We start from the raw sequence: 14977 nt of genomic DNA, 5'->3' as shown, positions 1-14977 counted from the left end.
AGGACATAGAACCTAGAAAAGATGTTATGCCTAAGTCAAGGCAGACAGTTATTTAGCTATATGTACTAACCTACTTTAAACCTCCCTGCAAACCTATGAAGTAGGTAATACTATGCTTATCCACATTTTATAGATTAAAAACCTGAATGTCAGAGAGGTTCGGTTATTTATACAAGGCACAAGTACACTGAACATGATGGTGAGGGGTCTGGGGAGTGGAGGCTTGCGGGAAAGAAAGATGGCCAAGGTCATAGTTTTCTACTACCAGATTGTGTTTCAAGCCACCCGGCATTCAAGGCTGTCCTGAACTTCACCTGAGGCTTCTTTCTTCGCTAAAGAAAAAATACCTGTCCTGGGTGACAAAATAAAGCACCAGATAGTCCATTCCAGCCCCTGACCTGACTTTGAAGAGTCAGTCTAAGAATAAACCAGTCACATCAGGTTTGTGAAGATAACCACTTGTTTCCAGACCTCTTAGAAAATAAAAGGGTGTCCAAAGGAGACCTTTCTAAATTCTGGCATGTTTCACATCTTTAATATACAGGTACAATTTAAATCACTTGTATTTGATGTTGGTGAAGAAGAGTGACTAGCCTTGAAATGAACTTTGACAACATGTAGAATATAGTTACCCTGTTAACTAGTGGGTTGTCAGTAGAAATCATAGTTTAAGTGTCTTTAACAGCAGATGTGGTATGTGCTCTGAATTTGAATATTTCGAATAATTATAAGGCAGCCAAGGTTTCAGTAAACCCTACCCCCAAGCATTCCAAGCCAGGGTAAGTTTCGGCTGCCTGCACAAGCACTACTTCTAGCCTCAAAAGTGTTCCATTTCCCACTAGATTGCAAGATACCTGGATTCTGATGATAGCCCCGTGGCATCTTTGTGACTTAACTGCATATGACTTTATTGTGTCTTAGGGTCTCCTACCTAAAAGTGGGTGTGACAGTATGCAACTTAACATCTAATTAAACAACAAATTTTATATTTTAAAATGTTTATTTATATATTTCTGACATAGAGAGAGAGAGAGAGAGAGAGAGATCGTGTGAATGTACAAAGGACAGAGAGGGAGAGGGAGAATCCAAAGCAGGCTCCATGCTGTCAGCATAGAGCCTGACATGGGGCTCAATCTCACCATGGTGAAATCATGACCTGAGTCAAAACCAAGAGTCAGATGCTTAACCGACTGAGCCACCCAGGCACCCTAGAACAGATTTTAAATCAGACGATGTTGGTAAAATCCTTGGGGTTTTAGAAGTGGGGTTCTTACTGAAATTTAAAAAAAAAAAGAGGAAAGATTTGTTCTTGCACAAATACAAAGTGTAGAAAGAATTGTAACTTGGTCACAGATCTTAAACTAGTCTGCAAAGACATGTTGCCCAAGAATTTTGCTAATTAGTTTTTTATATCTTAAGAGTTTGATCTTTCTTAAAATCTAGTCCAGTAATGGAAAGCTAGATTAGGTTCAAGAAGAACTGGGTATTAGTTTCTGTTGTGCTTCTTACCAGCTAGCTCTGTGAACTTGGGCAGATCATTGGACTTCTGTTTTTTAATCTGTAAAATGGAAAGAATAAAGACGATTTCCCTTGCTCATCACAAAGGATTGCTGTGAAGTACATCAGAACAAAAAAAGCTAACATTTATGGAGAGTTTAATTAACTGGGACATGTTCTGAGTTGTATGCTTTATGTATATTGCTTTATTTAGTTTTCTCTCCAATGTTTCTCTCCAATTTGAGTTAGGTAATAATTTTTACCTATCATACAGATATGGGAACTGAGACTCAGATGTTAAATATTGTCTGAATTCATACACTTACCATCAGAAGAAAGAACCCAGATGTGAACCATAACCAAAATGTCTCTGCTTTATGAAAGTATCTACATATCGAGATAATGTGTCGTCTTTTCCATTGCCTTTCCTACTTCTCCTTAATATCCTTATCCTCCCACCCCTTTCTCTCTCTTCAGCAACAATTATCGCCATTATTCATTATATACTCTGTGGTAGGGTTGAGTTTTGATAAGGATCAAACCAGGACTGGGCAAAACAATAATCATGGTGGAATCCATAGCCAAAGATCTGACTGACTTTATGTGGTCATTCACCAAGTGTTTCTTGAGAATTTACTGTATACCGTGACTGTGCTTGGGTGCGAGCACTCTACAAAAGAAAACGATGTGCTCCCTCCCTTGGGGTAAGACACATACATAAAAAGCTACAATACGAAGAAGAAGGGATTACCTGTATATGAAAGAAATAGATACAAGAGGAGTTCAAGAGGAAAATGTAATTGATTCCACATAAGGGGATCATGGACTTTGCACCAATGTCCAGGGAAAATAATTCTTGGCTTTTTTCTAAGTGATCCAAATAACTGGGTATGTGGTTATTAGATGTCAAAGAGAGGAGGTGTTGGGCAGGGAGTTGTAAAATTAAGGGAGGCTGGTCTTGGGAAACAAGGAAAAATATCATGTGACAGCACCCCTCCCCTCCTTTAGATATCCACTCAGGAATTTAATTCCTTCAAGTTTCATTAAGGCAGAAGTATTTACTGTAGAATTGTGTAGTTGGATGGCTAGAGGAGGGGAGGGGAAGGTGGAGGAGGGGAGGGTTAACTTCTCATGTTTCACAGATGTGGATTTCAAGTTTCCACCTGGTAACAGCCTAGGGGCCATGGCATAAAGATACAAGTCAAAACATAGAGACACAGAGGAAAAGAATTAAAGAGCATCCAGCAAGGGAATTAAGAAAAACTCAAAAAAGCTTTCCAGTGGCTAAATAAATATCTTTCCTTGTGTTTACATTTCCTTTTTGCTATTTACTGAAATTTGAAAAGAGCCATAGACTTTGTTGCCTTTTCAAAATTCTGGATTATATAAAAGTGTGGTCCATGAAAATCAAAATTTTCATATACAGGCTAAATTAAAATGAAACCCATTTCTGGTATCTATGTGTTTTATTTAGAAAAATAGAAAGAAACCTAAAGGCTGGTAAACAACAAGAGAGATTATAAACTATGAGTAAGGAAATAATAACTACGTGATATTCTTCACATAAAAAATCATGACTTTTTTCCAGGACACTAGAAATATGTTCAAAATACACAGGAAAACTCCACAGCTGAGTACTTGAATTTGTGCAAACAGCCCAAGGCAAGTAAGAATCTGAATGAAAATTTTCACCTAAATCACTCATTTATTTCTGCAGACCACATTTAAAATAACTACAAGATTAATTTCGTTCCATTTGCTGGATTTACACATCCTGATAGCAAGAAAAACTGTCATTTTGGAAGTATAAATGCTTCTTATAAACAAGACTAGAAAGGGTGGCTAGTGCAGTGAGGTTGGGGGTGGGGAAGCAAACCCTTTAGCTACAATGTTTTAGGGAAATGAATCCACACAATAAAACAAATTTCAAATCAAGTTGCCCCTTTCTACCACATAAGCAGTTTAGAATCTTAAGCAGATGCAAAAGGAATAAAGCAAATGGGGAGAAAAAAGGTCGATAAACTTTCTGGCTGCAATACAAGAGACATATCATTACCATATGATCTAATGTGGGTGTCAGCCGGATTGTGTTCATTGAGGGAAACCTTATTTTTTAACCGTGCTATGGAGTAGAAGCAGGAGGTTTTCAACCTAGTGACAGTCACAGAGCAGCACCTACCCCCTCCTCCTTTCCACACCTGCAAACTCTTTTGCTGGGGCTGAATATTTAGTGTAATTACATCTCAGCTTTGAGGGCTCCTGTGGCAAATCCCCGGATTAAAAGGTATGGTTTTCAATAATTGTCCTGAACTCTGCTACAGACTAATAAAACTTCGATCAAGTTGAGAGCAAAAAGGAATTGTTTGGTGAGAAAAAGGAAAGAAAAAAAATCGTGCTAAACTTTTGATAATCTTTATGCAGCATTTTAAACAAGTATTGCTTGAAGACAGAAGTTAAATATTTGGTAAAATGGTTGAATGCATTGTTTTAGTTCTTTCTGTTCTTGCAAAGATGTTTATTAAAAAAACTGTAACCTAACACCATGAGTATCTATATTGATGTATTTTGTATTTGTACTAATGAAATGTTTTACCTCTTTAGAAAGTATTTATAAAAAAGTATTCTAGATCAGCATCGAATTTGTAGTTGGGTTATATGTATGTATTTAAGGATTTAGTCCCCTCCTGAATTCTTGCATATGTTCAGAACTTTTAAAACCTCAGTGATGTGAACTCTGGTGGTGAGCTGCAGAAGTTAAATGTATATTTCTACAACCTAGAAAAGAACAGAAATTATCATCACAGAGGTGAAAATAAATGTTGCAAATATTATGCTGTTTATTAAAGAAAATCTCACAGTTAGCTACATAATTCCTTACAGGGAAAGATAAGACCCAGTCAGTTTTCTCAATGCAAATGAAATTGTATTGTAAGATACATCACTAGGGTGTAGGTTATTTTTCTTGCTAATTTCAAAAGAGGGTACCACCGATGACCACTGGTTAAGTGGGCTCCCAGTGACATAAATTCCTGTGGCTTTTGCTTTTCCTATTGCTATTTTGACCAGAAAAAGAACCAAATGCCTCCTATAGCAGCCCTTATTTGTGGATAAATGCCTTTTTTATTGTCTATTTTTAAATCATTTCTGTTATTATTGGGGTTTTCCATTCACCTAGTGCTGGGGGATTTTTATTTTTGTCTGTAGTTATAGTTTTACTAATCTCCTGAGGGTTAAATTTGGATTTTGAAAGTCACACCAAAGGCATAAATGACATCCTACAAATGGTGATCTGAATTACATAGTGAATTTAATGGGCTGAAGTAGTTTAAGGAGACAGAAATTATTATTTTTGATGAAACACTTAGAAAGTGGGGCAAGTAGCTTTAGTGCAGTAGTGACATTATACCTAACAATTAGCAGGTAAGAAGGAGTCATACATTTTGAGAATGCTTAAAACAATTTCAAAGAAACTTGGGAAATATAATATGTCAGTAAATAATCTTCTGGGTTCCACAGGGCAACTGCTATTTTGTGCTTATTTTTCTTATATACTAAGGAAGGAAAAGTGATTAAAAATTATTCATATCAATAGCCTCCACTAATTGTTTTAAGATGCTGCATCTTCAAGTATGATGACAGTAATTTAAAGAAATAATCTCCTGGGGGAATTTGTATAAAGTTACTTGACATATTCTTCTCCAGGACATTCAGGGTTAAAATGCACACACATACACACACACACACACACACACACACACACACACGCACATGCACACACATCAAAGTGATATAATATAAGTAATGAAAGCTATAAACTTCCTGTTTGTGTTCAGCTTTAACCAAGAAAAATATTGTGCAGAGAATTTGCACCATTTTAACAAGAGGAAACACATATAAATGATAATATTCCTCTGAGCTCATGTTCAACATTTCTTTTTTTGAGTTAGTGAAACAACCAGGCATTCTCTGCTCTGGAGAAAAGATCAAAAGGCAACATCTGCGTTAATTCGCATTGCTATTTATTAAATCTGCAATTACTTTGCTTCATTTTTCTCCTAAAATTGTAAGATATTAAATATGCAAGGCTAGCAAACTGTGGTAAACCGTAAACATTGCATTTTAATGTGAAACAGACCAAAAACCACTCCCTGAGATCCAGTCCAAGGAAACACTGCCAAAACAATAGGGTCTCCGTAAAAAGGCTATGCAGTAAATGAGTGGGAATATACTCCTAGAGAAAACCTGATACCAAATTTAAAGGGGCAGCGTGAATAATAAACTTTGTGGTATTTTTTAAATGAAAAGCCACGACCCGTTCTGTATATGTGCTGCCTTATACACACCTCAGTAATAAGTAGAAACTAAGAACAAAAGTGTAAGAAATCCAAAAACTGTTTTTTCCCTCTCTAGTGGACCTAGCCAAGAATTTCCAGAAGATACTTAGATACCTTAAGGTCAGGGCATATAAAGTTGCTTGTTTTGTTGTTGTTGTTTGTTTTTTGGGTTTCTTTCTTCCTTCTTTCTTTCTTTTTTCTTTTTCTTTTTTTTTTTTTTTTTTTTTTTTGCATATGCTACCATTGGCTGCTGATGAAAAAATCATTCTTTAAGTCTAGTTATGAATTTGCAGCTTTAATATGCTCCTTGTAAGTGTACAATTCAACGTAGATGTGGCAAAACTAAAGATAGTATCTACAATGTGTTTTTGGAATCCTTAGAACATTTCCAGTGGTGTTTTAAAATATATCAGCTCAAAAATAGACTGCTTCTTCTCCATATGATCAGCTACTTTTTGTCAATTAAGATTTATTTAGTTCACTTCAGCTAACAAAACAACAAATTCAACAACAGATATATAAATCTAAAGGGCTCATTGAATGAATGGAGAAGTACATGGATTTGCCAAAACTGTACTTTTGTTTCTTTACAAAAAACCAGATAACATGGGAGTCATATAAAAATCAGTAGGATTTTCCATAGATGTTTATTTGTTTTTTTAAAAAAATGATCAGTTTGAGAAACTGGTCAATAGATTTATTTTGAAAAGTAAACTGTGCTTATACCAAATTTAAGTTTTGGATTTGTTACCTTCCTCATGCTAGAAATTTGCTATTGAAAAAATACAACTTTGTGTTTTAAAAAATCAGACTGGTTGCTTGGAACAAACCGAATAACGTGTATTATTAATAAATTGATGGTCAATTGAGTCATTTTTGTGCAAAATATTGTGCAAGGCCTGGGTACAGAACAAAGAATAATAAGACACGCCCTGAAGGAGTGCATCTTCTAGCTGGGGGGGACAGACCAAGCACGCCAAACAAATTACAGTATAATGTGATAAGTTCTTTAAAAGAGGTAAGAGCAACGTGCTTTGGGACACAGAAGAGGGAGGAAGCAGCATCCTGTGTGGATGAGCCAGGGAATACACAAGGGAAGTCCATTATCTCATTCAATCTTTACAACTCTCTCCCAAGGTAGGTATTTTAAAGGGCAATTAGCTTTGAGTGTCAGGGCTGTGGTGGGGGTCGGAGTGGAGAGGAAATGGAGAGAAACAGGGCTTGAAACATCGGCACCAGATTGTGAATGGTCTCACTTGCAGCAAAGGGGATGTGGACCTGATGGGCAAGCCTTGAGAAGTCAACAAGGAGTTTTCAGTAGAATAGAAATACAATGAAATCTGATTTTCTGAACATGACTTGGGCAGCAGAGTTGAAGATGGCCTGGAGTAGAGAGAATCTTCAAGGCCAAGGCCGAGACCAGTTGGAAGCTCTTGTGAAAGTTCAGGGAGTGATGAGAAAGGTCTGGACCAAGATAAATACAGTGGGATGGAGAGAGGAGATTGGCTTCCAGAGATATTTCTGACACAGGAATTGGAGATCTCTCATGTGTATAGATGAAATTTTATTTGACCGTAGCATGGCTTATGTTGAATGAGCATTGAAAATTCCAACGTGATCTATCATCTTAACGATTTTGCAAATGATGTGAATATATATTGCCTTAATTCAGACTCCAAATTCAAGCAAGCAGATTTCAAGAACATTCACATTTCTTTACAGAAGTAAATAGCTGTGCCAGGTAGTCTATTATGTACCTTTCAAATACATTTCAATATTCGGCTTCCTAACAATAAATGAAATATGGTTTTTTTTTATGCTTTACACTCACTCTACTCTATCTCATATCAGAGATAACAACGTAACCAGGCAGTGCTACTCCTCTAAACCTTTCGTTTGTTTCCCAGGTTCCTTGGCAGTGAAAATACATGAGATAAATCATGAAGGCAACTATCATCTTCCTCCTGCTTGCACAAGTTTCCTGGGCTGGGCCGTTCCAACAGAGAGGCTTATTTGACTTTATGCTAGAAGATGAGGCTTCTGGGATAGGCCCAGAAGAGCACCCTCCTATTGATTCTGAATTAGAGCCTCTGGGACCAGTGTGTCCTTTCCGCTGTCAGTGCCACCTTCGAGTTGTGCAGTGTTCTGATTTGGGTGAGTAGGTGCAGGAGGCCCTCTTTCCTTACCTTGTTTTATGTTCTATTTTTTTGTTACTGTTTGTTTCAAATAGTTAGTTAACATATCCCCTACCCTGTTGTGTTCACAGGAATGGGCTTCCTTGAGAGTTAAAACATTTTCATTTTGAATCCCCGCAGTTCCAAATGTGAGAGACAGTGCCACCTATGGAGAAGCAAAGGAAGCCGAATAGCGTAGAAGGAAGTAGCCTTGAAGTTAGGAGACTGTTTTCTTCCCTTTTTTAAAGTAGGGGCTCCATCACTTGCACAATCTTAGACAAATCACGTTTTGAAAAATCTTTCTGAGCTTCATGGTCCCCTTTCTTTGAAATAAAATTTTGAACAAATCACTGTCCTATGATTCCAAAGTGAAGGCTCATTTTAATTCAGTGATTTGCTTTCAAGAAATACTAGATATTAAGACGTGGGTGATGTCTCTACTCTTGGCTTAGCCCAGATAACGGTGTTTGAACATTACTAAATTGTAAAGTATGTAGAGTTATCAGAAGTAAAACAAGTAAAGTTTTAGAACAAAAAATTATCTTTCAAGTACCAAACTACTCCCTTAATCTCTGGGTCTTAGTTTTGGCTTTACATTTGGCATTCTGTAATCTAGCTATTTATATTCTTTAGAAAGTTTCAAGAGCAATCTTTACAGCCAAGATATGGTGTAAATATCCAATATAATCACGAGACATATAACTTTAGCCCAACACTGTATACACTTTGATTTATCATGTTTCAGGAAAAATTTGGCCTGGGAATTCCAAGAGCAATACACTCAAAAGATAAATCTCCAGAAAGTTTGAGGCCCCAGCAGATGGGCCAAAGGGGAATGAATGTAGTTGACACGACAGTTGATTTGTATCTCTCTCTCTCTCTCTCTCGGTTCATTTATTATAAGGAAAAATAAAGAAAAAAAAATCCCCACAGAATGACTTTACCATGGGGTATGGAGTATTTCCTTACAGGAGAAACTCCATAGTGTAGTAGGGTACTTCTTTTCAACATTCTATATTTATTCAGAACATGCTTTCTAGCAATATTTTGCAGGGAAATTTGCCACTAACTTCTATAGTTGGAATAAACTACAAACTAGAACCCAGGAAAACATAAAACATGTTCAATACTAACAACTGAAAATCAAACACTTCAAGATAGCTTTTTCGGTGCTGACGTATTGTATAGCCATTTAACCCCCTCCCCACAAAAGTGTGTAGAAGGCTTTAAAAAGGCTACAGGATAATTCCACTGGATTCATGTATTCATTCAGCAAATACATCGAGACCCCACAATGTTGTAAGCCCTGGGAAGAAAGGAATGAGGAAGACAAATATGGTCCTTATTCATGTGGGTCTGATATTATATTAGTGGTTATTTCTTTTTTGAATTGTATATTCACTACAAGGGGGATTAGATTGCTATCAAATTCTACAGAAACTATTATAAGCATCTAGAGATTACCTGCATTACTCATATAGGCAGAAAAATAATGGAGATGAAAATATCTGAACAGAGGAATCATCATATGATGGATATACTAGTGGTAAACTTTTGTTTTTTGAATGTTTATTTATTTATTTTTGAGAGAGAGAGAGAGGCAGAGAGAGGCAGAGAGAGAGGGTGACAGAGAATCCCAAGCAGGCTCCGTGCTGCCATCACAGAGACTGATGTGGGGCTCAAACTCAAGAACCATGAGATCATGACCTGAGGTAAAATTAAGGGTCAGATGCTTAATCAACTGAGCCACCAGGTGCCCCAAGTGGTAGACTTTTAAAAAATTTATTAAATGGCCAAGTTCCTAAGACATGTGATACACGTTAAATCTCACTTGGCCTCTCGTAACAATGTTAAAAAGATTCATGATTATTCCCACTACATATAATACCAACAATGAACAGTTGATAATTTTAAGGAGCAAAGACTTGTTCGGTCACTTCACTGGTTTTATTTTTCCATAGATGTGGCTTTATTTTGCTCACATGATAAATAGTTTATAAAGCTTGACTCTGATGAAAGCATTGGAGACAGTTTTCTACTGGTCTTTCATAAAAAAGCCCTAAGGCTATTTCTCAAAACTAAACAGAAAAATCAGTCTCAGGAAACATCAAGTTCATTGACTTGGGCATCTCATGATACAGCTTTGTTGTTGTCCTTGTTATTATTTTTTATTGTTTATTTTGAGTTGTTTTTTGATGAGGAAATTTTTTACGTGTTACCTTTATCTAAGAGCCCAGAGTGCACGTCTTTCCTGTAAAAGGTTTACTGACATTATATACCAAAGAAGTAGTCAACATTGTAATAATGATTTGTTTGAGGAAACCCTATATAATTAAGAGAACTGAGTTCCCATGAGCAATGGTCTCATCTAAGTTACTTTTAGTTTCTGTTAAATTCATATTTAAATATATTGTAAATAATTTTGGTCAGATATTTCTAAAACAGAAAATATATTTTTAAGTGTTTATTTATTTATTTTGAGAGAGAGAGAGAGAGAGAGAGAGAGAGGTGGGGGAGGGGCAGAGAGAGGGGGAGAGAGAATCCCAAGCAGGCTCTGCACCGTCAGCATGGAGCCCAACCTGAGGCTCGAACTCACGAACTGTGTGATCATGCCCTGAGCTGAAATCAAGACTTCGGCGCTCAACTGATTGAGCCACCCAGGTGCCCCAATACATATTTTCTATATGAGGATTCTATGGAATAAAGGCTGAAAGATATGTAAAAAAGAAAAAAAGAGGAAGGAGAAATAGGCAACCTTGTTCATAGTAAAGGCAATGCAGTTTATTTTTTGGTTTAAATTTTCTAGTGATCTGAACATGAAGCTTGAATTATTGTAACAGAGAAAAAAAATGTAATGCACTTTGGAACGAGAAATGTGAATGCTTATCTGCATCAAAGGCTAATGTTTTCTTAAGGATTATCCTTGCCAGAGCTTCTAATGAGGGGAGAGGACCTACAGTGTTGAAGGACAGTAGGCCTTTGTCATCTAAACAATGTTTAACAGAAGCAAACATTTCTTATTAAAACGTTTGACTATTTTTGCCACTAAGAAGTATTTTTAACAAAGTTAAATGGCATCAAATTTGTAAACAGTTCTTTCAAAGCTGAGATGTTAAAACTGTGAAGTTACAATTGAATAATTAGTCCATGGGAAAATTCGAGGTGGTTCAAGAAGACACATTGACTGCTTTCATCCTTCATTCTAATGTATCTGAATAGCATTATGGTATATTTTCTATAGCATGTTTATTATTTCTATAGCATCCAGGATTGAGAAAGTAAGCATATTTCAACCCGTCCAAGAAATAATGAATGCTCCATAGATATTGGCCAAGTTGTTTGGCTGAATTTCTTGTACTTTCTCGTAATTGCAGTTTGGATCAGAATTTTATGAAATCTTCCTTCTTTCTTTTTTCTCTTAAGACATAAAGCAATTTACTCTTAAATGTAACATTTATTACAAAAATAAAATAAACATAAGCTTAGCAAATTTGAAATCTGTGAGTTCCCTTAAAATCAAAAAGGCACCAATGTAACTCATTTTAGTGCAATCTTTTCAAAATGTTCAATATTGATCCTGTGATTGGAAGTTCTGTTTTATGTACCTCATATCTTGCAGGAAAACAGTCCCCTTACTTATACGTATCCTCTTTGGCCCAAGTGTTATCAGGTAACCATTCGTCTTTGGCTCACATGTTACCAAGTAGCATTATTTGGTACTTTCATCTGGCTGCTAAAAGGCAGATCGATCCTGGCAGGTAAAATAAGGATCAGCATTGTTTTTTGACTATTCTTCCAAACTTAAATAATACTTGTCGATACATTTCCTATAAGCAAACTTGAAAGGAATTTAAATACCTTTTAAAATTATTTAATAGTTGAAAGAACTTGGGTTATGCCGTTCAATACCTCTGAACTGAAGTTCTGCTTTACCATTTACTACCTGTTACTTTGCAACTTTCATTGGGTAAGTGGGAATAGATCCCATTTCGTTAGGTAAGAATAGAAATGTTTGTAATAGTGTCTACCTTTCTGTTGTATTTAGCTTACCATTTCAGACAAAGTTGGCTAGTCACATGAGGCTCTTCCTCATAATGTTCTTGTGTTTTTCTTTGAAATTGAGAATCTCTAAGAAGTACATGGCTTGTCAAGATTGATATAAAATAACACCTTCTCTCCCCTGCCTCCCAAAGGGACTGTATCACCTCCAGCTATAAGCAGACATGAACTAGAAAATGCTGCAATTATCAAGCAGTTCACTCTTCTCCAAACACTATTCCTTTGAATAAAAGGGGTTTGGTTAAGTGGAGAACAATGAAACATTTGGCTATTTTATAATCATAAATGATTCACAACCCACATAGTTAGCTCTCTAGAGATGATGTCAGAAGATGTAACATTTTATTTTGCCCTGTAAAAGCAGTACAAATAGCTACTGGTTCCTAAAATGTACTTCATATGGCAAAGGATATTTTAGTTTAAAACAAATCTTAGCAAAAAAAAAAAAAATACAAGCCTTCAAGTTGCGTAGAGTTACTTTTCTTCTTTTTAATCATTTTGCTTCAACTGGTGAAAATTTTGTCAGTGGTCACCACTTGAGACATATATGCCATAGCTGTTTCTTATCTGGGGAAACTGGTTTTCCAGAAGCAAATTTTATCCATGAGGTAAATGAACCATTACACTTACTCTGTGAAATCAACTCAGAAGAATAAATTAGGGCTGTTTTGTAGAGGGGCAGAGAGAATGCTGGAAGTTCAGTTGCTTTTATAGTTTCTGTTGCAGCAGCAGGGACATGGGTGACCCTCACTGGGAGTTTCAGATGCAGCCAAAGCGTATGTCTAAGACATGGTGCGGGAAGGAGGCTGTGCACCGAGCATGCCCAATGGGTTGCCTAAACTATTATTGGGTAGGGTGGAGTATGGCAGATCTTTAGACGCAGCAAGAGGAATTCTCATGCGACTCGGATGGCCGAGGTTCCTGACATCAGGGGTCAAAGATGGGGAGGAGGAAGAAAGGAGTCAGAGAAAGCCACAGGAAGCATCTGTCTTCTTGAGCTGACTGAGAACTGACACATCCCTGGTTTCATTCTCAGTCCCGGGAGGGAGAGAGAGGCAGCTGTGTGAGATCAAGGCATTTGGTCAGACTACAGCTGCGATGTGTTCTCCCCTGCAAGATCATCTTGGCTCCAGAGGACAGGCTGAGAATAGGTTACCGGAATATCAACTCCCTGAGCAAAAGAAATGCAGGGGACCCTCTAATCTTAACTTTTCTCCTTCAGAGAATAGCAAAGAGATTATATATTTCCTTGAAAATAAGGATATAGGAGAAGTAATCCACTTTTCATTCCAGTCTCAATAAAAGGAGAAAGCCCTGAAGCAACTACACTATAACAGTCAAGGTTCAATTAATCCTTGACTTAGTTGGCGGATTGCTTTCCTGTAGCTTGTCTACTTCTGTGCTTTCACTATAATCTATATTTTCCTTGATTATTCTTATATATTTATATATATATAAATTATATATAACATATATATAGTAGTTATTCAGTATATTTTATTTATTTACTGAAACATTTCCTTCCAATACCCTAAGGAAAGTATAGTGATAACTTACTTTGTATACCCTGTACTCAACAAAATGCCTTATACTTGTTAGGCTCTCAAACATCAATAATTGCCTGACGAATGAATAAGTGAATATATGCATGACCTAGTGCTTGGATGAGTGCATAATTCTACAATATTCTTGATTCTATCAAGCTGGAAAAAGGAGAAAACATGGCTGACTAGGAGTCCTGGAGCTGTGGTGCACAGCATTTTTGTTTTTTGGTTGTTGTTTTGTTTGTTTGTTTGTTTGTTTGTTTGAGGATGGCCATAGAATCAGGAAGCTTAAACCTTCCTTGAGTTTATCTGAAAAGAGAATCAAATTAAAGGGGGAATCTCCTATTTCTGAAACCCAATGCAACTGCCATCACAATCAAATTGCTGTTTTTAAGAGGGGAATCAGGAAACATGTATGCCTTGAACAGAAAGGTTTTTGGTGGAACTGAGACTCCAACCTGTTGTATCTGTCATGTGCCAAAACTGAAGTGTATCACTATTGTCTTCATTATTAAATTGAAGACAGCATTATTAAAAAATATTGTTGGCAGTCAACAAGAATAAATTGTGGAGTTAGGACCCCTGCCACAGAACAGGGGAGGGGGGGGAAGCATGATGTCTTAGGGCAACCTGGCCTTTGTCCAACATGCAGTTTACCAGATTGCTGACATTTGCTAAAGAACCATGCTATTCATCACTGGGGCAACTAGAAAAAAAAAAGTACAATTTGTCATTAGCCTTCATTTCAGAAATGATTTTCTGGTAATATCTTAAGTAGAATCTTATTTACTTTAACAAATAACCCTATTTTAACGAAGATAAAGTTCCTTTTACAGAATTTGGGAGAACAAATAAATAATTCAGACTAGCCTTAGAAACAATTGCATTTCAATGGAAAATTTAGAATCACATTAAAGGAAGCTCATTGAAAGATAATTGAATGGAGAGAACCACTCTGTTCATGTTACTATTATTGAATAAATACTATCTCAAAACTTGACCACGTAAAAAGATAATTTTGCTTCGCTCATTATTTAAGGACAGGAGATTTGACTTGGGGTCTCTCTTGCATTTCAGACAGGTGTTGGCTGGGGCCGGGGCCATGGGGAGTCTAGCACACCCAAAACAGCTCACTCATAACTGGCAATTGTTGCTGCTGTTGCCTATGAGCCCAGCTGTTCTGTCATCTGGAGTGCTTCAGATGGCCCCTGCAGCAGGGTGGTCTCAGCTTAGACAGGCTTTTTACATGGCCCCTGGCTGCTCCCAGAGCAAGCTTCCCAGAAGAACTGGGTAGCAGCTGTACAACCTTTTTTGACCTGGCCTCAAAAGTCACACCGTGTCTCCTCCGGCCCATTCCATTAGGTCATAG

At 37.0% G+C, this 14977-nt stretch overlaps 1 protein-coding gene across 2 annotated transcripts in view; it reads left to right on the top strand.

Moving 5' to 3' along the window:
- Positions 1 to 3533: 3533 nt before the first annotated feature.
- Positions 3534 to 14977, top strand: part of DCN (decorin) — a 41977-nt gene continuing 30533 nt past the window's right edge. The window contains exons 1-2 of one of the 2 annotated variants that reach the window (XM_060656791.3): positions 3534 to 3781; positions 7739 to 7985. In XM_060656791.3, the coding sequence (XP_060512774.1) occupies positions 7772 to 7985 (214 nt within the window). In that variant the 5' untranslated portion in view covers positions 3534 to 3781; positions 7739 to 7771. Of the gene's footprint in view, positions 3782 to 6837; positions 6969 to 7738; positions 7986 to 14977 lie in introns of those variants that run through there. The other variant, XM_060656792.3, reaches the window with a different exon arrangement.

Source organism: Panthera onca, chromosome B4 (assembly GCF_046562875.1).
Source record: "Panthera onca isolate mPanOnc1 chromosome B4, mPanOnc1 haplotype 2, whole genome shotgun sequence".
Taxonomy (NCBI): Eukaryota; Metazoa; Chordata; class Mammalia; order Carnivora; family Felidae; genus Panthera; species Panthera onca.
Note: the sequence above shows the minus strand (reverse complement) of the source record. Positions and strands in the feature narration are given on the sequence as shown.